Here is a 26,217-nt window from a genome sequence, read left to right as displayed (position 1 = left end):
AGCAGGTTTTTCACCTGGGACCTAAGAGGACGAGAAGGTGTGTACTGCTGAAGCATGTCTGACAAGTATTTAGGTCCTGCTCCATTTACTGATTTATAAACAAGCAATAGTGCCATTTGGCCATGTTGATGCAGGAGATGGAAGACGAGTTGGGAGAAGCAGGGGATTCGGTGGATGAAATGTAAGATTTGGTGGATGAAATGGAAGAGGAGCCATTGAAAGATCATGGGGGTGCTACTGTTGATATAATTATCAACAGTTTTGAGACAGGGGATTGGCTGACAGTGGTGTATGATGATCACTGGTGGTTAGGAAAGTCCATTGATGTAGATATAGAACACCAAGATGTGAAAGTTGAGTTTTTGCATCCTTGTGGTCCTACTGACAATTTTCACCCTAAATATGGGAGGAGGGTAGCCTAGAAATCTAGACGTACCCTAGCAGCAGCAAATGTAATTTGCAGCCAGGGTAGTCTAGCAACTCTCTGTTGGCTTGTGAGCTGGAAAAATCAAACTTCGATCAGGCCAATCATATCGTGTGTAGAGTCGGTGGGCGGGCTTAAAATAATGATGGTTCCACGACGGTTCCACGTGAATTCCTTACTACTTGAAAACAAAGAAGATGGGTGCTGTTGCTAGAAAACTCTTTGAATCGCGACTGGAGTTAAGCTTTTTTTTAAGTTGGCAAAAGTTTGATCAACTAGCCAACTAGCTCCACTGGTGGGAAAGCGCATGGGACTCATGAGATGTAGGCAGTGTTGGGAAGGATACTTTAAAAAAGTATTCTGTTACAGAATACAGAATACATGCCCAAATATGTATTTTGTAACATATTCAATCTGAATTGCAATGCAGCCATCAAATCCTGCTTAATAAACAGGCCTATTCTGGTGTGTTCTTCTGTTCCAAATGGCTGAAGTGTTAAGCCCACATAGGAGAATGTAAAGTCAACTAAGCTACCTGATACAACTATAAAATAGCAAGGTGACCAGTAAAACTACAGCAGGCGATTAGGCTAGGAGGAGGGATGTCTGTTTCTGTCCAGTGAAAGATTTTGAAACTGACAGGGACAGCTTGTCCCCTCCAAGCAAGACAGACCAGGGAGCTCTATGCCATAGCCCCTAATGTTATGGACTTCATAGAGCATAGGCATGTTCAACACCTCTTGTCCAATTGCCCAAATCCCGCAGGTTAAGTATAAGTAAGTATAAGTATATACTCTTTTGGTCCCGTGACAAACTATTATATAAATATCTAATACTTGGCTCTACACCGAAGGCAGTAATGATTTACTTACTTGCTGAGAGAAATTGGAACAAATCATAGAACTTACTTGCCTGAGGTCCTGTAAAAACTCTTTGTTTGAAGTTCGTTACTAAGTCAGTAAATGTCAATTTTTATAAAAAGTGGTTAATAAAAAACCTTTTCAGGCATGATAGATGAGATGATATCCAATTCAAATTAATGTAGTAGGCCTATCGATTTTTTGTTTGTCACTTTTCAAAAGTACTTTTGTCCCTTATCTCAAGAATCAGTGATATATATATATATATATATATATATATACACACATATACACATACACACACACATACATACCAGCTTGAGGAGAGTGAGGGAATGAATGGATGGGCCAATGAGCAATGAATGGATGAATGAGTCTTGTCTTGACATACTACATAGCAGCCTTGGTTGAGCGTGGGTTAGCTTAAACGAGTTTTGTCGTTCTGTTATTCTTTGATAAATAAAACATTCCGTGCCATGCGTTGATAGTAATTTTGATACCACAGATGAATGAAGACCAAAGATTCTAGAGCGGAGCAAGATAGATCAGTTACGTCATAGGCATGAAGTACGTTCTGAGCCTGACAGGGCGCCATTTTAATAAGTTCAGCGCAAAATTTCATATACAGTTCCAATTCTATGAGCCCACCTGAACAGCTGTTTTTAACGTTACCAGCTGTTTTTTTTTCTTTCTCGGTAATGAACTGCAAGAACTGACAGTGTGAAAGGCCCGATTGATCTTTTTCCAAGGTTACACTGAATAAGGAGAGGTAAATAGGCCTATTATGGAGCGGTCATATAGGGATTGTCAAAGTTTTCTTTTTTTTCTCCATCATCTACTTGAATTTTTGGTCAACGATACCCGGGACACCGAACCACCGGGGCACATGAAATTTGGTGGGTATGTAGCCCCACTAGACTTTTCCCCCCCCCCGAACCGCAAAAAAAGCAGTTTTTCCTAAATAACTACCTGAACCGTGGCACTGAGGATGAAGAATCTTTTATGGTATGTTGGTCTCAAGGGCCCACATCAATCTGGCCCATAACACTCATTTGTGATTTGCACCCCCCCCCGGTAAAAAATGAAAATGCAATATTATTCTGCTTTAATCGCCCCTATCTTCAGTTAAGATGTTCAGAACTGCACCAAATTTTATGTGTATGATTGACCTGGCATTCTCTGGGGGTATGCCAAGTTTCCAATTAGGTTATGTGTACATTTAGTGACTGTACACTCATTGGCCTGTAGATGGCGGTGCACACATATACACATGCACACACACACAGGCACCCACATACTATCGGTATTAGAACGGCCGATACATAATTACAAATTCAGTAGGATTAAAAGAAAGCCAAAATAAATATTCATCATCATCATCATCATCATATAAGTAGTCGTTTGTCCACTAGATGGCGCGTCGTTGCAGTGAGACGTAATTTTGTTGGAAGTTAAAAGTGGGTTGGAAAAACAATGGACGCTTCATACAAGGAGTGTAGTTTACCGCAGAGAACGTCTAATAAGGATAGGATGATGTTCACATGAAATGTAATTTCAATTTCTTCTTGAAGCCGAAATAAATCTGAGGATGTTTATCGGACATGCTTGGTTTTTACTGCAGGTACGTTAATCTTATAATATCAATAAGGACCTAGGTAATGTTACCGTTAGCGTTGGTTGAGTGATGGAGGCCAATTTGATTGATTGCATTTGTAGAAAACTATAAATGCGGTTATACCAAGCAAGGGCCGGTTCCCCAAAACGCTTAACCCTTAAAGGAGTACCGTCACACCGGTGTGACGGGAATGTTGAGAAATGAACATTCTAAAGAATATCTGGGTTCATTGAATTCAACATAGAATTTTAGAACCTTCAATTGTTGCGGAACTTAGAACGTTCAAAAACCTACACCTTTAAGGGTTAACCTATTCCTTAACCTATCTCTTAACGTTATGGCACGATTCCCGACACGTTCGTACGCTAAGTATATCTTCTGTAAGTCACACGTTCGTAAGGTTGGTCTGGACCATTCGTAAGCTCTCTCTTAAGTGCGCCACATACTCGACGCACCCGACCTGTAGCGCGACAATGTGACGTCACAGAAGCGCCATAACCATTTATACTCGCGCGTCGTGGTCACGACACTAGTTGCAATATTCTCCTGAACAGAGGTGTCGCTGTTGTGAAAAGATTAACGCTAACTACGTTACACAGCAGAAGAAGCTGCATTAAGAAACACTAGTAGCAGAGAATGTAAACGGGCTCTGCTATTAGCTAGCCTCTGTGATGGTAGTTCAGACTTTGGTTGCTACTATTCACAACTACCACCATCATTATCATCTAGTTTCCAAGGTGTGCGCACAGGTAGATAGATAGATAGATAGATAGATACTTTAGTCATCCCGAGGGAAATTTTAATAATTTAAACAGTTTAGTTAGCTGGCTAGCTGGCTAGCAGCTGGCTGAGTTTGTGTAATTTCCTGAAGTGGAAAGAGATTTTGTTCAGGCCTTAATAGATATCCTTTGTTTGAAAATAAATCGTTTCTATTCTTTCCTCTTAATTCCACGTGTTGCAACTCTCGCTGGTAACTTAGCGTTGTTTTAGCTCTCAAGACGCTAGTCGCCGCCACTGTGCAGCAGTCTTTAGAAATCAGTGCAGCTCAGTACAAGTCAAACTATGGTAGGCCGACAGTATGTTGACAATGTTGTGGCTCAACGATGATTTTATGTTATGGACATTTTAAGACTAATAAAATATGTTCGCAATGGATGCAGGCCTATTTATTAAGTTTACTTTATTTGGTATCAGAACTAATATGGTGGTAATTAGCCTAGGCTATTTAGTAATGTCATTAAAGCGTTCAAATTGGCAATCACTTTTGATAATTAAAAGCTGGCAAAGAATTTGCCTCTAAATGGCTAAGATCTATAAATGGGTAAGCATGATGGTGATCAGATTCCAAAAATAATTCAGTGGAAATGCATGGATTCCCGTTTCTTCCAGTAGCAGCAACTGGAATCCATGCATTTCCACTGAATTATTTTTGGAATCTGATCCCTTATCATACCTATTCATTCTTACTTGTCGCTCGACTTATCGTGACTAAATTCAAGATGGCTGCAAGCGCTAAACTTCGTGAAGGTACTGTCTGTATAAATCGTCTTGTAAGTAAACTACCAGTGCTTTTTCAAAGTTCTCAATGTCTCGTTTTAAATGTCAGGGCCCTCGGAAGTCTACCAATGAAGTGTGGAGATACATTGAGCCTGGTAAATGGGTGTAAAACAGTGATTTTTTGCATGGCTAGCCCGATGCCGAAGCACCACTATTGAAAAAGCTGTTGGTAGCATCGGCTAACTAGCGCCAGATTTTGGAGTGCAGGGGACAAGCCGAGATGGGCTATGAGACATACGTTCACACTCGGTATCATGTTTCAATACACTTTAGGTCAATATCACACCGGAATTCTCCTTTAAGAAGCTTCCTAAGGGACACTTCGGGGAACACACTTAGGAACATAAACAACTTTGGTAAGATATATCTTTTGAGTCTTCTTAGCGCGCTAAGAGTGAGCGTTATCGGGGAACCGGCCCCAAATTGATAGCAGCACTGTAATTGTATCTTTCGACTGTCATTTGTTGCACGTGCTACAAAAATCATTCTTTACCAACGTTACACCGGTCTGATACAGTTTTGCCTATACATGCGTGAGACTGAGACGCCTGTTTATTTTGTTTTAAGTGCGTGCAGGGTGTGAGAGGGGAATCGATGTGCTTTGATTCCAGGGGGTCGTTTCTAGAAAAGTTAGCAACGACGTTGCTCAACCACCATGGTACGACGCAACTTGCGACTAAACAACGACACTATTACACTTGTTTCCAGAAAGCATCGTACCTGTGTCGCAATTTGCTACCTCCGACGTTCGAACACCATAGTTCCAACAACGTTGTTGATGATGCAGCGATACATATCATTGGTGGAAACAGTGGCAACGTGTAATACCCCACCCCCTAGAAATGTTCTGTCACGGCCTTTGTCGACATGTTTCTAATCTAAACCGAGTGATTAATGCTGGTATTGTCATTGGCATCAGCCAAAACCTAAACCTATTGCAAGCATATAAAACAGTTAACTTAAGCAGACCAATATGAGTCATTATTTGTGTTAAATATCTGTGTTGGGAAAAATATATAGCCTGGACAAATATCTGGGTATCCCATAGGTTATCAACTGTCTCGTGGCTTAACGGCAGCGCGTTGGTGCACTGCGCGCTCGGCCGGAGTTCGCATCCTATTTCTTCTTTTCATCTCTGAGTAAGAGTAGGCCTACGAGACACAACAATAGGTTTTGACCATACATATTTATGTATATAGTTACTCTACATCGAGAGACCAGGTACAATAGATCAGTCAAAAACAATTTAATCTACGTGTCACACTATAGTTCACCTGCAGGTAGCGAGAAGCAAGAGGACAACCTCACATCATAAGAAAATCGAACCTACAACGTTGGGATAATAAGTCATCTGCTTTAGCCACTACACCATTTAACACTGCTGTTGTTAGGGACTGTGAAGATTATAATACTAAAAGCAAGGCAATACTTTAATTAACATAAATAGCAAGAATGAGCCAAGTAGGGGAGCAGTGTCTTAATCAAAATTAAGCTACAGGATAGATCAATAATTGAGTCACGAGATAAACATCCACTTCGCACATTTTGGTTAGGCGGTTGTGATTTTTGGTTAGGCGCTCCGGACACCAACAGGAACTACCAAGGAACGACACAACTGCGACTGCCTAGGGGCAGTAGTTCAAACGACCAAACTTTGTGTCCTTGTTTGCGATTGAGAGTTCGAAATACCCTTTCTAGAAACACCAAATCCAAGAACGATGGAGCGAACTACCAAGGTTGCGACGCGAGTTAGCAAACGATGCTTTCTAGAAACGACCCCCAGCTTGGTAGTTGTAGTCTGTGAAATTAAAAAGCACGTGTGTGTGAAGTATCCAATGACACCTTCATTTCATTATGGCTACTTTAGCAACACACCTTAAGCTAACCGAGGTGAAGTTAGTTTGATATTTGATATTCGGATATTCGACAGATATTCAAAAAAAAAAGGTATGCGGCCGGTTTCACCCTGTGTTTGCAGACAATGTACAAACAGATGACCTGTCTACTTGCTCCCAGCTGACCTTAGGGACCGTCTAAAAAGTACCTTCTGAATTACCTTCATAGTCTTTTTTTGTCAATAGCTTTGACATCATGTGACCTAGTGACTCCAAACCAATTCAAAATAGTTATCCTATATGGGACTCATCAGACACACCTCTTTTTATAGAAACTATATGCACACAGTATTTTATATGAATATTTTAAAGAAAATACCTTATTTCCCATAAGGAATGGTCTCCTTTTTTTCAATACCTCCCAAGCCATGTGACCTAGTGACTCCAAACCAATGCAGAATAGTTATCCTATATGGGACTCATCGGGCACACCTCTTTTTATGGTCACGGCATGCACACTGTATTTTATATGAATATTTTGTAAAGAAAAATACATTATTTCCTATATGAATGATCCTCTTTTTTCAATACCTCCCAAGTCATGTGACCTAGTGACTCCAAACCAATGCAGAATAGTTATCCTATATGGGACTCATCGGGCACACCTCTTTTTATAGTCACTGTATGCACACTGTATTTTATATTAATATTTTAAAGAAAATACATTATTTACCATTAGAAACGGTCTCCTTTTTTTCAATACCTCCCAAGCCATGCGACCTAGTGACTCCAAAGCAATGCAGAATAGTTATCCTTTATGGGACTCATCGGGCACACCTCTTTTTATGGTCACTGTATGCACACTGTATTTTACATTAATATTTTAAAGAAAATACATTATTTCATATAAGAAACAGTCTCCTTTTTTTCAATACCTCCCAGGTCATGTGACGGAAAGATTCAGTTGCTATCAGTTGATAACAGACATGTTGTACAACACTGCCATCTGCTGGTTGTTCAGTGGAGGGTGTCTTCGCATTCAAATCTAGTGGTATTTACAAAGATCCTTGATTACTAGCAAGATAGAGCAACGTAATTCGTTACTATGGGAGCAAAACGGGACAGTTCCGGTCTGCATAAGTGGGAGTGTCACCTTACATCACTAAATAAACTTTCTCTCTTAATAAGCAATATGAACAGATAAACATAATTGTGTTCACAGTATTATTGTCTATAATCATGTATGATACCAATGAATCATTCTTTAGGACATGATATGAATAATTTAATTAGTCATGTGAACCGAGCTAGCTAGCTAGCTAACGCTAGCTTAAAATGCTATACAAGTGGATGGGAGTAGCTATGGCAATACAGCTATGCGCTAACAAGTGACTAGTAGTTGAAGGACTTCGCTTAAACTTAATATACTGTTGCAAATTCACTTGAGTATAAACTATCCACTTTAACTAATGTCAGTAATGTTATTCAGCTAGTTGTCATTTCAAAGAAATTACACTTCTCCGTTTAAAATGTTACCTTAGCTAAGAGGCTAGCTAGCATGCTAACAACCGGACAGTAACTGGCAGCAGCATGGTCTGATATTAAGTTATTTTATTACAAATCCGAACACTAAAAAATTACACTTTTAGGCTTGAAATGATCCCAAACACTTACAGATTATGACAAAATTTTCCAAAAAACCCTCAACAAATCCAGAAAGACATAATGACCAATTTATTGGTAAAATTCCACAAGTCTCCATTGACATTAGTGCAGCGAGGGTTTACTCTGGTCTGCATAAAGGGGGGGTTTCCCCCCTCCCCCTTGCAATAATCGAACGCGGAAATTGTCGAACGTTTGCGCCTCTCGCTCCGCTTTAACCCTCTCTGGTATTTATTTGTGGATCTTGGTGTGCAGTAGGAATGTCTCAAAATTACGTCATCGACATAAAAGCAAAAAGGAGATTCACAAATGCAGATTCCACATACAAAGTCAAGCATATTTATTTTCAAATCTCGAAAATATATTTACAAAGACACGTTTATTTATATACATTTGTTTATTTATTTGTATGTCACATTTTTATATTTGTATTTTGTATTTGGATATTTATAAATGTATGTATATGTATATATATCCTTTTATATATATTTAAATCATTTTGAGACAATTCTCACTCCATAGGGATGGAGTAAAATATGGAGACAAATGTAAGTGTGATTTATTTTCGCGGAACGGATGTACAGGACTGAGCGGCGGTCATATTTTGTACCGCTATGCGGTACCTCTAGTTTAGACAGAAGTAGTATTGCACTGGTAAATAGATCACATAAATTCCCATGGAGAGACTGTATAGCCTACTGATAAGCTAGCTAGCAGGCAAACTAACTTAGCTAACGTTAGTTATATTATCACCATTTTTCTTTTTTCTACCTGTGGGCTAGGCTATAAGTTAACCCTTTGTTCACGGCCTGCTTAAACAAGGCGCATAAGATAGGCTATATCAATCACTAATAAGGTCGAGATTTTACTCAAGCGTCTGATGTTCATAACTTAAATAAATGCAAATGGTAGGCCTAGGCTAAACACAACCGTGCTTGACACTAGGCCAGACCCGGCGGCAGACACAAATTCACGGACGGGCATTACACCTTTCCAGGGGGGGCACTGGAACTTAAATTGATCACGGTAGTTTAAGCTTACACTTGACAAAACATTCCAATATGAAAATGTAGATGCAATTGTTGTAAAATGGTGCAGCTCCTTTAAGAGAGCCCTGTGCGCAGGGATGGAGAGAGAGAAAGCGAGAGGGGATATGTGTGTTAGAACTGAGATGCGTGTGGAAAAAGTAGTCGTGCTGTTGAGACTGGAGCTAGTCATATTCAAAATAATGCAAAAATAAATCCGCAGATAAAACCAAAATCCTCGTTAATTTGCTAACCACTTTCAGATAGAGTGTTAGGGAGTTAGCCACGAAGTTACGGATAACTTCGGCCCTGGAGTGTTAAGCTCCCTGTTCTCCGACTAGGTCAGAAGAAAAAAACTGTAAAGGTTAACGCTATCAAACAAACCCAGAAACTACTAGGCATACTTCTACTAACTACGATATGAGATATAGCCTACCTGCGAGCCGATAAGCTGTATTTGTCATCGGATGACAGGGGTTAGTGCAGAAGTGAAGTAGACTGCGCCACGTAACCTCCTCTCCATTTAGGTGATGGGCTTACCTAATGTTCCTGATTGATTAGCTACGGAATAATACAGATTTTACCAGTTTTATTTGCTACTTGCTAGATTGACAAACGTAGGCCTACAGGCTAGACCTACATTTAATAAGTGTTCAAAATCAATGGAGCAGCCAAGCTCGTTCAGGGCGGGCACAGATGACTTCCAGGACGGGCCTGGCCCCCCAAAGCCCCCCCATGCCGCCGGGACTGCACTAGGCTATTGTATCGTTTCCATGCAGTAAAAAACTCCCAAATTGTCCTGCTTGCCTATGTAAAATGCATATGACCACAGAAGTTCGTTTTCAAAAATCATTAGCCTATTTACAGGCTGCAGCCAACTTAAAACACGTCCAGATGAATCTAACCGTTGGACTTAATTTGTGCAATTATATGTTAATAAAACAATTTCCTTGAGTTATAAAATAGCTGTAGTCCTATTATTTAGGCCTACTCATCTAGGCCTACTGTAAATCCTCAAATTATGGCAGGGGTCTTTTCTTTACTTATAGGTTGCGTAAGCACATGCCTTTATTTAATTAAGCATTATTTACTTTTTATTATAGGCTGCGCAATTGTGCATCTTAAAGATGAACTGAACTGAAAGAATCAACATTGATAATGTGTTGATTATGACAATTAAAAATAAATGACACTAAAAAAAATAATTAAAAAAATCAATACGTAGCCTTTTTTAAGCAACACCAAAATTGCGTTTGTTAGTATTAGAACGCTGCCAGTTTCAGTGACGTCACTGGCATGGTAGGACCTGAGAAGTTCTATAGGCAACAGCTGCAGCATATTATGTATACACGAAAATTAGTAATTTTAATGGCATGGGTTACAAATTTGAGCCTGTGAGGGACAGGCCTGTAGTGTCTTGACTACCACTAGATGGGTTTCAGGCTCCAGCTCAACCTTCAGTAGGATCATTTGGGTGAAAATGACTGTGGGCGCTGCCGGAGCATGGACACTGGAATCTATCTGTTGCAAAGCAGTGGCGAAACGTAGGGAAAATGTTCAAGGAAGCCAAAGTGACGGGAAAAATATTTTATTTATGTATGTGTTTATTTCGGGGGTATACATTTTGTGCAATGTACAACATAGATACATTTTGTGCGGCACAACATAGGCTACTGTAGACCTAGCCTACAGGTCATGTAGAAAACTGGACGAGGGGCGCTTGAGACAGCAACACGCACGCTGTATCTCTGTCTCCCTCCATCCCTCACACACACACACATTGCCTACTGTACATCCTCCACACAACTGCATACTCACTCACCACCACTACATTAGGCCTATGCGAAGGCTACGGTGCATATACAAATAAGCTATATAACACGCATTGTCACGTCAATGTAGGCTAACGCAGTATGGACTACTGGCACTCGTAACAGCAACTCACACGGGCTCTCTCTCTCCCTCCCTTGAAACTGTTACAAACTTCGTTACCCCAAGTTAACCCCAGATGCACGGAGGATACACGAGTTTGCCGTTTATTTTAGGCTAACGTGTTAAACTCCCTCGCATCAACAATCTGCCCTGAGACGGTGAACAACTGGCTTCAGGGTGAGTAGAAAGGGACATTGGATTCTGTTTACAGACCCGCTGTGGTTTAATTACCAGCTAGTAAAAGCATTATTGTCGATCTGTGATATCGTCGGAGTCATGGTTTATACTCTCTATGGTCGGAGTGCTAGCTTGTGGAGTTTGACATAAGAGTGTTTCCAAGGTGTTTAGCTGCTAGCCCTTTCCTAGGTTGGATCGTATGGTAGCCTATCTACAGTAACACTGGACCTCATCTGAGGCTACTTCGAGATATTATTCCAAAGGGGACAGATAGGCTACTGCACTTAAAACTTTAAACGATTGAACGAACCTTCCCGGACTTTGTAATTGCGACCAGTGACTGCATTGGGTGAACAAAGCCGAAGTTGAAACTTAGACTGTGGGCATAGACTGTGGGCTCGCCCTTCTATGAATTGAAAGACTACAAGCTGCCCCAACGAGTTCGCGATAAAGTAAGCAAGAAAAGGGTTTTTTAAGTCAGGATATGGCAAGTCAATGGCATTTATTCGTCCAAAGTTACAGACCAGTTTCCATAGTGCACATCTTATCAATAGTTTGAATGTCGTGTGTGTTTCTGCTCATTGACAAAATAGCGTTCAGTATGATTCATGCCCAATTAATTTCCCCTGTTAAAGTGTTCGCCTTTGTTTCACTAGTTTGGTTTCATTTTGTATGAGATTTTGTGATGTAGGCTAGCCTATGATAAATGGCTTATGGCCAATATGTAACTCAGCTAGGCCTAATGTTAGTTTCCTCAGCCATGTCAGCTAGCCTCAGACTCATTATCTGCTATGGCTGCTAGTGCGGAGTAGCTTACCATGCCAGTGACGTAGCCGATTGTTGAAATCCAACATGGCGGCGCCCGTGTAACAACAACACCACTTTCAACATACAATTTTATCCCTTTTAATAAATTCAGCCATTTTAATCATTGTACCAATGAGAAGAAATAAAATACATCTGTTATATCACTTTTACTTCAAATTCCAGTTCAGTTCATCTTTAAGCCTCTCGCAAGCTCAAAAGAGGGCAGCACGCGACTGATCTTGAGAGCGACGTGAGACCCGTGGTGTAAATATTAACTTTCAGTGTTTTACGATGTCTTTGTAAATTAGGCTTACGTTTAATTAAAAAGTGTTTCTTGCGTGCGTTCATTCTCTCATTCCCTCTCCAAAATGTTCCTGTTCTAGGCTGATCAAGTGCATGAACCCAGCATTGGTGTGCGCATCACATGAATCACAATTGAGACAATAGATTGACCATCTTGTACAACTGCAAAGCCTTATCATAGGCATGTTACATTCATGACATATTTATTTGTTCTATAAATGGAAATTATAGAACGAAAATGACAAATTAGGCAGTTGGCTAAACGTTTTAAACTTGCGCAAAACTGATGAACCCAGCATCAGTTCATCGCATAAATCAAAACACAAATTGAAGCAACACTGACCATTGGACAATCCTACCACAAAACTTTTCCATAGGCATTCAACGTTTATGACATAAGAAGTGGATTATGAACGCATTTCATCACCTGACAATTAAACGGAGCTGTGGCTTTTCGCGATTTGACTGATTCTTGAGGTTTCAGCGCAGTGTTGACTTGCATGCGCGTCTTTTTAAGATGGTGTAAACGAAGCAAAGCCCTCTAAGGGCAAGACTGACAAGTAGACCGTGCCGTCCGTGGCTACGCGTAGGCCTATGTCAAACAGATGCTTTCTCTTCGATCTCCACAAATTAAGATACAGTTAATTCCTTAGCCGTTTGAATAAATTTGCGTTTGCGATTAACAACGCGACAGACAACGTTGTGTTAAATAGGGTAATACTAACTTTGTTCAAAATTGATACATTCAAGTTGACTTTGCAAAGTTGTGTAGGCTACCGCGCCAGTTGAAGTCTGCATGAACAGTTATTGCACAAGCCACCGTTTTGATTTGCTTAGGGGAGATGCAGGCTGAACCCGTTTGAGGGAGAGAGGCGCAGGGAGAGAATGCGTGCTGTAGCCTACACTACGCACATCTCTATGAAATAATGTAGCCTGTCAAGGCTAATCCATATTTTAAATAAGCAATCATGGAGACAAAAATAGGCTATAGCCTATGAATAGGCCTAGGCCTAATGCAGGAATGGACGTTACAGTTATTCAGTAACTAACGAATTAATGAAATTTAAATGTAGGCTACCTTTAGACTACTTCGTTTCCCAACAAAGTAACGAAATTACATTAACGACGCTATATCCCAAACATAGGCCTTTGGAACTTAGTTTTGGTGGATGAAGGACAGATGTCAGTGCCCTACAGCCTAATTTAGCCTACCCTCGGAAATAATTCGACATTGTCTTTATACAATATATTTAACTGGTCTAGACATGGTGTGGTCTATTGGGTTTCTCGTAATTTCAACATACAGCTTTAAAGAACAAATATTGATAACATTTTAGGATCAGCGCCATATGATTCCCAAGGTAGCCAGCGTCAGTGACGACACCTGAGCTTATTAAAATGGCGCCCATAGAGTCATAGAACGTACTTCAACATATCCAACGTATTTTCCAGCCAGTAATCCATCTTGCGCGTAGCGCTCTAGAATCTTTGATGAAGACCCAGTAGAATTTGAACCTGTGCGCTCGTTCCGTCATCAGTTAAACTCGTAGGCCTAAAAATCAAATGATAATATTACATTGGAGGAATTAAATCAGTGAAAAAGCGTGAGAAAAGGCATGTGCGGTTGGAGGTTGTGTGTCATGGTCAATGTGGGAGACTTGAGAGCCCTGTTGAACAGGTTTACCAAGTGGCTGTGACCGATTTATGAACATTTTCCTTGAACCTGGAGAGCTAGTCCGACACAGGCCGGGAGGTAGGCCTACTGGTAGTTTGCAAGCACCCTGTTGCAGACCCAACCTGGATCGGCTCTGCAGGTGCAACGTTGCAGGCAGGGATGGATTAGCCTACTGATCGGGCCTACCGGGCCCAGGCCAGAGACTTTCTAATGAGGAGACACAGCAGCACTCAAAAATCCTCCATAGAAATGCATGGGGTTAGGTTGTAACGCCAATATGGGAGTTATCTACTCTACACATATCCCGCCCCTTCCGCGGCAAAAAAGTCGACGTGAAAACATAGTGCCAATCATGTGGTTTGTTGTGAATAGACTCAAAGTGTGGTCCGCAAGCTATCCCAAGTGGTCCGCGAGCAGACGTGGTAAAATATACTGGTAATATAGAGGAGTTGTTTGTTATATTGAACCAACTTTAATGTAAATCCAAACAGTTCTATGACACTGCCTATGTAAACTACGCCAGTTTAAATCATATGAATACTCTGATAAGCAAGGTGCAAAGACAATTGCAAGGTTGTTCAGTGAGCAGGCCTATTGTGTAATATATTGTTGGAAGTAGGTCTACTTTTTTTAGCTAGGTGGTCTGTGAAGTTTTTTTATTGGTTAAGTGGTCCTTGGTCTGAAAAAGTTTGAGAAACACTGGACTATAGGCTACATCGTGCCAATCATGTGTTGTGATCTCAGCGCTGGAGCAAGGTTTGTGTCGTGAAGATTAGCGCACACTCTTAAAAAAATGGGTTCTTGTACTGTATATAATGTGATTAGATATTGTTGTTAATAATGACATCTTGCTTGAATCTGCTCGTCTAGTTCTATCCCTGGGCCCTTGTATGCAGTGGGTGGACTCATTCAGCTGACTGTCATATGAGGAATTACAAACCGAGGAACCCTATGCTATATTCAAATGACTCCAGGAGCATTCACCCAGGGGCGCAGCTACCCATTTTTTGAAGGGTATGCAACAACAAATTGGAGGCGCCCCCCCCCCACTCCCTTTTTTATGTCAACATTCTATAATGGAATCTTATGAGATAGGGCGCCTACTCTAGCCTGTTAGTCCCTAAAATGTTATCTAACATTGAGGAAATGCAGAAAGGATTTAGAAACGTACAACAGTAGCTACATATAGAATATACCAAATATATTATTATTATTATTATTTTTACCATCGCTTTGGCGCCCCCACGGTGCTGCGCCCCTCCCTGTGCGCCGCATATAGCGCATGCCCACTTTTTGCGCCACTGCGTTCACCACCCGATGCCAGCCAACTTAGACCTGCTAAGCCAGTCTTCTTGACGAGGTAAGTGTATAGTGGTAAAATAAGAGGTGGGTAAACTATGAATTCTGTGATATCGGTGAAGTGGACTGCGCCATGTGGTATCGGATAATAAAAAAAAAGGCAAACATGTTTGATGATGATGGAGGTTGTCCAATGTTTATAACAATACCAGGTATTAAATGGTTCCGAGAGTGTTGATGAGTGTACATATTGTGAATGTGGATAATACAGTGTGATTTTTGAACGTTAAAAGTTGCAATTGGTGAATATACTCTTTTGAGAGGTGGATAAACTGGATTTCTGACATTTCAGAGGTGGATAAACTGCGTTTACTTGCGTTTAGCCTCCACTACACCCCTGAGTGTATAACGAAAGATGTTTCATTATAGAATACACAGGAATAATGTGTGTGTGTTTGTTTTTTAAATAACAAGTTGGCTAATTTCGAATTCAGTATTTAGCTTTAGCCAGAGACGGTTGAGATCTTTGCTTTAGTCTACTGGCGTGCGACCTGCCAACACTCGTTTCTCCCTGTAGGAGTTAGATTATTCGGTGGCATGTAAGATGGCATGTAGTGACATATACGGTGGCACGTTTTTGTCGAGTTTCTCACGTAGCCTACAGTGTAATCTCCCGGTGCCCTCCTGTTATTTCTCCCGAAAGAGTAGGCTACCGTAAATTGCACGACCGTCCAACTTTAATATCACGGCTCCATTTGCATCGTCTTAATACAATTACGCACTTAATAATAACATTACGCATTTGTCATAAAATCTGGTAACGCCCCAAACCTGAGTCAGGGAGCGTGGGCTACGCACACTTACTGCGCAGCTACTCTCAAACAAGCAAATGTTCGGGTGCTAACCAGCTGTTGTCTGATAGCCTACAGTAGGTGTATCAAAGATTGTTAAGGCGGAGCAAGATGTTTCATCAGGAGCCACTTCCGGGAACCCGGATCGCACGAGGGGGGGGTCAAAATCCCCCTTTATGCAGAGCAGAGGCAGCGACTGCTCCATTGAAGTCTATGGGCATAGCTCAGAATTTCACCACATATGCTAAGGTCTTGGTTCTATAGAGTTAGGAATGTGAATTTCGGGCACGTTTTCATGATCCTCAAACCCTTCTGAACATTTCAGGTACATTTGTAGCATTTTTGAGCATTCCAGTCTGGAGAAAATCAACCTTATATCAGGTGTGCGCCGGTTATTTATGCAGCTGCTGTTGGCCGGTTGCAACGTACGCTCGTCAATACGTCATCGACACGCCTCTTTATGCAGACAGGATTCGATCCCCATTTCGCGCCCATAGACATGAACTACGACGAAGTATCTTGCTCCGCCTTAACAATCTTTGGGTGTATTCTCTAGGCGGGTGGACTATCCTACAGTACATAAACTGGCAGCAACGACCGAAAGTGTTGCATCTGGAGTGTATAGGGTAGGTATATATTAATATGATGCTGATATTACACTGATCATGAATCAAATAGGCCGAAAGCAGTCTTCCCAAGCAGGGCTCCGAACCGGTTCAAGGAACGAAAACGAAAACCGAAAACGAACGGAATTTTACAGAATTTTACGAGGAGCGGAAACGGAAACAAAAACAAAATGGTCTTCAACTGTTCCAGAACAGAAACGTTATTCTGAAATCCACAAAACCGGTTAATAATGTTTTTTTTTCGTTCTCTATATATTTTATAAAATTTCGCAAAAGCATATCCTATGTCAGGGAGACTATTTCCGGTTGTGCGAAAAACAAGCCCGCATCTACACTGTTAATGTGGGATAACAAGCCGCTATGTAGCCAACTACTGTAGGCGAACAGCCTAATAATTTGATTTCTGCAGTTTGAAAAAAAAAAAAACGAATAAATGGACCTTTGGTCCAAATGTGTATATTTTGTCTTACTGTTGTAATGTAACCTGAGTTTGTCATTTAGAAAATGAGTATGTCTATTCTAAGGTAAAGTCCACAAAAATAGACTTGATAGGCCCGCCAAACACTGCCGGAACTTTAAGAACGAACGATATTTTGCGTTCCGAACTGGTTCAGGACCGATATGTTGGTGGCGGAACGCATGCAAGAACGAAAACGTTAAACATAGGCCTACCTGAACCGTTCGGAACGGAACGTTTGAAAAATAATTTCGTTTTCAAGCCCTGTTCCCAAGTAGGCCCACCTACTGTAGTCCAACCCGAAAAAAATCAACCGTTTAAACAAATTAAATAGCCTAGTGTTTCCCACCGGATTTCTGCATGCCTTAAGGATATTTCAGCCTGGATGAAAGATCGGCACCTTCAGCTTAATCTCTCAAAAACAGCCATTCCCCAAAAGATTAACATCCAGCTTGACTCAACTTCACTGACCCCAACTAGATCGGCACGAAACTTGGGCGTTGTAATTGATGACCGACTTAACTTCTCTGAGCATATAGCTTCTATTGCAAAATCATGTCGGTTTATGCTTTACAACATTAGGAAGATCAGACCTTATCCACAAGATTCCACACAACTTCTTGTTCAGACCATGGTCATCTCTAAGCTGGACTATTGTAATTCGACCAGTCATGAAAACTGGGTCTAATTCCAGGCTCTTTTCTTCAGTGGTTCCATTTGGTGGAATCATAGACTGTATATATAGTACTATATACTGTATATATAGTTCTATAGTTCTATCATAGACTGTATATATAGTTCTATAGTTATAGTTATATATAGTTCTATAGTTCTATATATACAGTCTATGGGTGGAATGAATTGCCCAGTGGTCTCCGTTCCTGTGGTAGTTTTGGGTCGTTTAAGAGGGGTCTAAAGACATTCCTATTCAACATATACTTAGTTGTTTAAGCGCTTATGTGTTATGGTTTGTATAATGTTGTTTTATTTTAATTGGCCTGTTAATTAATTTGACATTATTGTTTATTATTGATATTCTCCTTAATGTAGTCTTAGCATGTCATTGTTTTTATATTATTGATTGAATGGACATTATTGTTTTATTATTGCCTTTCCCCTTTTTTACATTGCTTTTTATTAGGCTAGTGCTTGAATTGATATTATTGTGTACTACAACTATTCTCCTTACTATATTTGACCTACATTTTAATCTGTTCCCTGTTCAATTTTAAATATTATTATGTTGTTTTGTATTTATGTGCCGCTTTGGACAAAGGCGTCTGCTAAATCCATAACCATAACCATAAATAAAAATCTAAATCTTGGCAAGTGTAGTTTAATCATATTTTAAGATTTAATGGAAGCTCAGATTGTAACATTATAGGCTAGCCAAGGCATGTTATGATTTTTTCTCAGCAGTCGTGTTAAGATATAGTTTTGACGGGATTGTGTATCTCTACATAAAGACCAGTTCATCAACTTCCGTTTCTCTCCTCCGCAGACGCATTATAGAAACGGCGCACAAATGGCGACGGATACTGCATCACTGCTCGGCCTAGAGGGAGAACTCACATGTAGTATCTGCATGAGCATTTTTGAAAACCCCGTTACTCTCCCCTGTGGTCATAACTTCTGTCAAGGCTGTTTGGATGTGGCTTGGAAAGAAAATGCCCTCCTGTCATGTCCTCAGTGCAGACACAATTACACTAGCAAACCCGAGCTGAAGAAAAACACTGTCCTAAGTGCTATTGTTGAGACCATCAAAACAAAGTCATCTTTATCGGAATCAGACCATTCCAATGACATACCAGTCAAGCAGGAACCAGATGTCATCAAATGTGATACCTGCAGGGAGGTAAACGCAGTTAAAACCTGCCTTACATGTATGGCCTCGTTCTGTGAAGAACATCTGAAGCCGCACGAGGAAAATCCTGTTTTCCGCGCGCACCAACTGACCGACCCTTTAGGAGATCTGCAGGAGCGGATTTGCCAGGACCATTACAAGATCAAAGAGTTCTTCTGCAAGGAACACGAGTGCTGCATCTGCAGCACATGTCTACAGGTGCATCGAGATTGCGACTACACCACCCCACAGGAAAGACGAGAACAGAAAGAGGTCTGTCAATTATTAATTGTCCCTTACCTTTAAGGAGACAGTAAACGCGAAGTCAATTACCCCTAGGCTACAGCAGCCCTTAACACATGTAGCCTACAAGACCTTGGATTTTCACATCACTGCAGCGATAAAATAATGTTTATTTATATAATTAAGCCACTCAAAGAAAGGCTATAGGCCTACCAGTGGCAGTATATATATATCAAAGCAAATTAGTAACTGTGTATGCTCACATATTGCAAGGGTTGTGGGCTACACAATGAATAGCAATTTGAATATGTAAGAAATATAATGATCAACGTGAAGGTTGTGTTTCTCTGTTGTTCCTAGTCTGAGATAAGTGGTATGTTGAGTTTGCTTCAGAGAAAGATCGACAAGAACAACATTGTTATGGCCCAAATGGGGCAGCAGGAGTTGGAGCTACAGGTAAGTGTGCACTGGTCACACTAATATAACTATGTGTTCAAAGATAAACAAAATCCACCTGCCAGAAAATTGTGAAATTGTTTTCTAGGATGATGCAGTTGCTCGTAAGAAGATGGTGAACACAAAGTATCAGTTCATAAGAGATCTGATTGACAGGGATGAGCAAGATGCTTTGAGAGCCGTGGATAAGGAATTGGAGAGTGGTCAGACCAAGCTCCAGTCTCTAACAAAGACATTTGGTAAGAATGTGGAGAAGATGAGCCAAACCAAAGTGGAGCTCAACGGCCTTCTGTCAAGAGCGGATTCGTTGTCCTTCCTGCAGGTATATGGTGTGGTATCAAATCAGAAGGGGAGAAATTATACACATGAATGATCAGGAAATTCATGTCATGTCATCTTTGTTTCTGATAGGCTTCAGTCGAATTGCCCTTCAACGCCAAGTTTGACCCTTACTGCCCCCGTATGAACACAGACTCCGAAGCTGTGACAGCCTATCAGTCCTCTGCTGTTGCCATCAAGCAGCTACTGGACAAAATTCTGAGTGTACCAGCAGAAAACCGAATCTCAGTCCTTGCAGGTGTGTGTGTGTGTGTTCACAGCCATCTTTCAAAATATGTCTGAACATGACACCACTATACCTCTCTCTAGATGTTGTGAAACTTATATCAGACAGAAAATATGTGTAATGTAACTTCCTCCCACAATAAATAAATATGTGTTTAAGCATATTCTTTTTATGATGTCAATTGGCAACATTTGTCATGCCTTTCTAATAATTCTAATATCCAATTTTGCAGATTTTGAGAAGGTTCTTGACAAAGGTGACATATATTCCCTCATATCCCTTATTTTTAATTAGCAAGACAAGCAGACATTTTGCACTGCTGGACTCTTCAACTCACCCAGTGGGTTAAATCAGTAACCATTGCAACGTAACATTTACATTGTATTATAATATTTGAAGCTACAAGTTATTGAAACATTTATTTGCGGGCCTACATGACTTTACTAGCTTGCTCTTCTCCTCAGATTCTGGTTCTGGTTGCACTCGCCCTCCTCTGGCGGGGCATGGCAACCCAGGCGCTCCCTTCAGACCAGATGGCCAGAGAATGAATCCAACACATCCACGTATGTCATGAACAGAAAGCCACCGTACAAATGTGTGCACAATACACAGAGGGGCCTTAAGAATAGCAGCCATAGCTAAAGTATTGTAAACCTGGTGCGCCATCATCACATGAAGCAAAAAGACAACTATAATGAATAAGTCAGTAAGCAAGCAACACACAGGAAAACAAAGCATGTAGATGAAGCATTTCTTGTCAGCAGGTTGTTATATACTAAGGCTTGAATATAAGAATGATATATTTTGTCATCACATTAGCAAGTTTGTCCTCACATTAATCACCGTCTGACTCCTTTCTTGCTCTTTCAGACAAGAAGCCAGAACACACGAAGGGCCAAAAGGACCAAAAGGGAGACAGTAAGACCTCAGCATCTTGTACACCATTCTGTCCATAATTATTCATACTTACATGTTTTGCATTTGGCAACATTGCAGCATTTTAAATGGCTTTCTATTTGGACATTTTGCAGAGTCAAACTGGCATCATGATAAAGGTATGTCTGGAAATGTGTGTTTTGAGCTGTTGGATTTGGCAATGAAAGGACAATAAACAGAATTGAAACAGGAGATGTTTTCTGGAAGCACCAAATGCCCTTCTCACCTGTAACCTGATGGAATTAGTTTGCCACGTGGCCTCTGTGTAATCATACATACTTGAGGACGTGTTTATTTGTCTTTCGGGTGGAGGCCATTCATGTGCTTTAGCAGCCATAGCTGATTAGGGGAAGCCTTAGGGGCCACACCATCTAGCCATAGTCGTGATGAGACTAAACCTGGTGTGACCTTACCAAATAAGTATAAGTATATATACTCTTCCCGTGAGGGAAATTTGGTCTCTGCATTTATCCCAATCCGTGAAACACACTCTGGTGTGACCTTACCATATGAATCCAAACATTCATTGTCAATGAAGAAGTCAGCAGTAAGTATAAAAGATTGTGATGAAATGTGAGTATCTAGCAGTGGCGGACATTACTTGAGTACATTTAGGCTACTCAATTACTGTACTTAAGTCACTTTTTCATGTATCTGTAGTCTACTTGAGTATTTCAATTTTGTTAGACTTTTTACTTTTACTCCTGTACATTTCTAGGCCAAATATCTTACTTTTAACTCCACTACATTTTGTGACAGCTGAAGTACAGCTGAAGTTCCTTTTGGGAAAAATACATGTCTACTTACATGTGTATTTTCTATTAAGCGAGCTAGGCTTTAAATCCACTATTTACTGTACCTTGTTGACCCCTTTTCACAATATTGATGTTACCATAAATAGCCTCACAACGTCATCAAATAAATGATGATAGACAATGACAGATAATGCCAGTTTATTGTCCAGGTGGAGACCCAGATACTTGTAGGTGCTTACCACCTCCACATTGACCCCATCAATGGAGACTGGTAGCAGAGCGGGCTTAGACCTGCGAAAATCCACCACCATCTCCTTGGTCTTTGAAGCGTTGAGTTGAAGGTGATTGAGTTTGCACCACTGCACAAAGTCCTCCACCAGGCTCCTGTACTCCTCCTCTGGCTCGTCCCTGATACACCCCACAATTGCAGTATCATCAGAAAACTTCTGCATGTGGCATGGCTCGGTGTTGTAGCAGAAGTCAGATGTGTACAGGGTGAACAGGACTGGAGAGAGAGCACAGTTCCCTGTGGCGCTCCGGTGCTGCTGATCACAGTGTCAAAGAGGCAGTTCTTCAGTCTGACAGGTAATCTGTAATCCAGGTTACCAGGTGAGCGTCCACACCCATCTGCAAGAGCTTGTCTCCCAGTCTGAGGGGTTGGATGGTGTTAAAATCACTTGAGAAATCAAAGAACATGATTCTCACAGCACTTTTCCCCTTGTTTAGGTGAGAATGTGTCCTGTGTAAAAGATAAGTGATGGCATCGTCCACGCCCACTTTCTCCTGGTATGCAAACTGTAACGGGTCTAGTGCATGGCGTACCTGGGGTCTGAGCATACCTAAGACCAGTAGCTCCATTGTTTTCATCACATGTGATGTTAGAGCGACAGGCCTGAAGTCATTAAGCTCACTGGGGTGTGGTTTCTTGGGGACGGGGGTGAGACATGATGTCTTCCAGAGTGTTGGAACTTGTCAACTTGTCAACTTGTAAAGCCATCCACAAAGCAAAAAGTGGTTACTTTGAAGTATCTAAGATAAGATATCACATTGGTTTGTTTTTACTGTAGGTCTTTCTACAGTACATACAATTCTCAGTTGATTTTGTCCTCGAATGAAGGAGAAAGGCTCAATGAATGCATATGTCTGTGCCGAATCATTTCAACAATAGTAAATGCAACTGTATGTCATAATACATTTCAGGACTTTTACTTTCGATACTTAAGTACACTTAAGTACATTTGAAGGCAAGTACTTCTGTACTTCCACTCAAGTGGAAATATAAAAGGAGGACTTCTACTTTTACTAGAGTAACATTTGACCATGTGTATCTCTACTTTCACTCAAGTACAGGATTTGTGTACTTCGCCCACCACTGGTATCTAGTAAGAAAATGAAGAAGATAGGTCAAACGTGAACATTTTTGAATGTGGAATGTTATTGTTATGTAGGAGAATATGAACATATTCACGTTAATAGGTTGGATTGCAATAGTCTGAATATTCCTTTTTTACTACTTCAGACAAGAAGCCAGATGCAAGCAAATGGCAAAAGGCAGAAAGTAAGACCTTGTCATCTTGCATGTTTTGATTATTAATTGTTTTACATTTAATTTCACTCATTGATTCATTCTTAAATGGTTTTTCTGTTTGGATATTTTGCAGAATCAGAGCACCACCATCGTGACAAAGGTACTGTAGGTCTGTAGATCTGTTCTCTGAGGTGTTTGGAAATAAAATGGCATTTACATTACATCACATTTAGACGCTTTTATCCCAAGCCTGAATTGACACGTCTTACCAGTAATCCACCAATCAGCTAACCTGACTCTCACCAGATGAATTTCGTTCCGCCTAGCTCCACTCATCCATCTGGGATTGATCCATTGGAGTGGTGCTTCAGAAGGCTGGGCCTTATTAAAAAATCCTTGCATAAGATTGGATAAGCCACTTGTCCGTCATCTATTGACGTGCTACTTCAACCACTCACATCGAAGCCAACCTGTGACGCTGAGAACAGTCTCACAGTCGCTTCTACGCTACATCACATCTATGAAACTCCCGCCCTGCGTCCTGATTGGCTCTACCATACAATCTCGTGCCGAAATCACTCTCAACGGAACCGATCCCAGATGGATGTGAGTGGAGCAAGGCGGAGCTAGGCGGAACGAAATTCATCTGGCGAGAGTCAGGTTACCAATCAGCAACATTGACAGCCAAGTAGGCTGGACACACCGAAAAGGATTTCCGGGATTGCAGCCTAATTGGTTTGCCTTGTTGCCACTATAATCACACATAATCAAGGCTGTGACTACTGTATTTGTCTTCCAGGTGGAATTGTAGCAGGTCATGATTAGATAGCTTTGTGGCTCAGGCTGAACCAGATATGTCTTTCCTGTTACTGCCCCTAGATCATGGAAAGAAGGCACACAAACAGCCGCCTACCCAGCCCTCTGGACCATCTCGGCCAGCTAGTACTCCATCTCGGCGTGGAAAATGACAGACTAAGCTCACATTATGGCTACTCTCTGTCATGGTACCCTGCCATCACAGCTGAGCGGATTCAGCCAAATTGATTTTACTAACCGAAATCGCATTGCAGGCGTCAATGAGAGAACAACACTTAACATAGTCTTTACTTACATTATTTTGGTTTTGATTTTCTAATTAGATTACGTGTTTACATGTCATGATAAATTTGATAATGTTTGATCGCTGTTTTGGTGTGAAGCATCTTTCACTTAATGAATGCACACTTTAGAAAGTGAAAGTAGCCTAGGCTTACTATGTGCTCCGTGTGCTGTGCATGTCTGCAATCGATTACCTTCCTCAAATGGAGATCACATCCATGTTCCCTCGCGTGGCCACTCTGTGTAATTCTATTGTGTTTGCAAAATTCCTGACAGTTCCTGATGCCTAAACTTGCGTTTTTCTTTCCAGTTTTCTTTAGCAGTTGTTCTTTAATCACATAACAGAATGATTTTCTGAAAAACCATATGAACGGGCCCTAGACATTGATTAGTTAAACCGTTGGATTAGTTTTATTTGATGTTTGTCTTGTTCTGAGGGCCAGCTACACCAGGTACAAGGTCTGTTTGCTCATGTGACCCTGTTCGACAGCGGCTGAAACGTTTATGATCAATCTTGAGGTCATGCCAGCTGTGCTGCTGTTCAGTTCTATCCATGGACCAGATTTGGACATTCTCCTGTCTCGATTAACAGAAAGACCGCTTATACAGAGGTCAGTAATCTGAACAGGCCCGGATCTAGACTGCTAGGGGGAAGAAAATCTGGCGAGTTTTGTCAAAATAAATGGACAGATTGGGTTACAAATATGACATAGCCAATCCTTCAACAGATTAAAAAAAAAATGTAAAACAGAGGCTGTTATCCTCCTACATCTGACTCATATAGGTAGTGGGGGTGTGGTGTATATGTTTACAACCTAGTGTTGTCAGTTTGTCTGTGAGATTTTTCTTTTGTGTTAATTTTGTGTTAATTTGCAGCTTTTTCATTTACAGTACATTATTTGTAGACAATTATATGAAACAAAAATAAAATAAAATGGCACAGCACAGACAATTATTATTTATAATTAATTGAAAATTAAACCTTCATGGCATAGGCCACTATCCCCCCTGTGAGCTAAACCATTAACATTATTTAATGTCATTACATTGTTTTGGTGGTGGTCTAATGGATGCAAATTGAGTAATTTGATTGTAATCTGTCATTAGTTAAAATAAATAAATAGAAAATTTATATTGGATCATAGAACAGATACGTGTCTTGCAATGATTATTTCTATGATCTTGGTGACCACTAACAGGATTGACAAGCAGACATGTAAGTTGTGTAGCCTAGGTGCGCCACTGCTGAATGCATGTAGGGGGAACAATGGCATTTCATTGTTTATTTCTGCATTTATGTATTTAACATTTTTGGTATTCCATGGGATTGGCAGATTCAGAAGCTACAAAATAAAGTTATTATTATAGAACCTTTATTCTATTTGAAGAGTTCAGATGCAAAACCCTCTAAATCCGTCTGACCACATTTCTTTTAAATGAGCATGAGAAAAAACTGAGAACAATTTCTATTCTGCTCTTATCTTGGTCATTGTAATGACAATCTATACATGCTATATCTTCTTTTTTCAGGACAGTCTGGGCTACCCATAGCTGGGAAAGTATGATGTGATAATATTTGCATAATGTGCAGAAAACACATTTGGCATTGGCATAAGAAAAACTGCTTGCCATTAAACTCAGAAATCTTTTAAAAATTTAAATTTAAAAACACCACACCTCGGTAATGA

The 26,217-nt window shown here is 40.6% G+C and overlaps 1 protein-coding gene and 1 long non-coding RNA gene across 5 annotated transcripts; one reads left to right on the top strand and one right to left on the bottom strand.

Annotated features, from left to right (window-relative positions):
* Positions 1–1,709: 1,709 nt before the first annotated feature.
* Positions 1,710–26,217, bottom strand: LOC121719370. The gene is made up of 3 exons (XR_006034256.1): positions 26,207–26,217; positions 22,950–22,964; positions 1,710–1,971 (listed from the first exon to the last, which is right to left on the bottom strand). It is a non-coding gene; the product is annotated as an uncharacterized LOC121719370 (long non-coding RNA).
* On the top strand, positions 15,166–25,259 carry LOC121719367 (E3 ubiquitin/ISG15 ligase TRIM25-like). Of its 4 annotated transcripts, XM_042104881.1 has the most exons (13): positions 15,174–15,232; positions 18,558–18,561; positions 18,605–19,221; positions 19,552–19,647; positions 19,736–19,969; positions 20,059–20,224; positions 20,445–20,468; positions 20,677–20,775; positions 21,083–21,130; positions 21,244–21,267; positions 23,423–23,461; positions 23,565–23,600; positions 24,311–25,259. In XM_042104881.1, exons 3-13 carry the CDS (start codon positions 18,631–18,633, stop codon positions 24,397–24,399), a joined length of 1,446 nt encoding a protein of 481 aa, XP_041960815.1. In that variant the 5' UTR covers positions 15,174–15,232; positions 18,558–18,561; positions 18,605–18,630; the 3' UTR covers positions 24,400–25,259. The 4 variants fall into 4 exon arrangements, with proteins under 4 accessions (XP_041960812.1, XP_041960816.1, XP_041960815.1 ...); XM_042104878.1 differs by lacking the exon at positions 18,558–18,561 and having other exon boundaries at positions 15,166–15,232; positions 18,607–19,221; XM_042104880.1 differs by lacking the exons at positions 15,174–15,232; positions 18,558–18,561 and adding an exon at positions 16,572–16,648 and having other exon boundaries at positions 18,607–19,221.

Source organism: Alosa sapidissima, chromosome 9 (genome assembly GCF_018492685.1).
Source record: "Alosa sapidissima isolate fAloSap1 chromosome 9, fAloSap1.pri, whole genome shotgun sequence".
NCBI classification, from domain to species: Eukaryota; Metazoa; Chordata; class Actinopteri; order Clupeiformes; family Clupeidae; genus Alosa; species Alosa sapidissima.
This window is presented reverse-complemented; position numbering and strand designations above follow the sequence as displayed.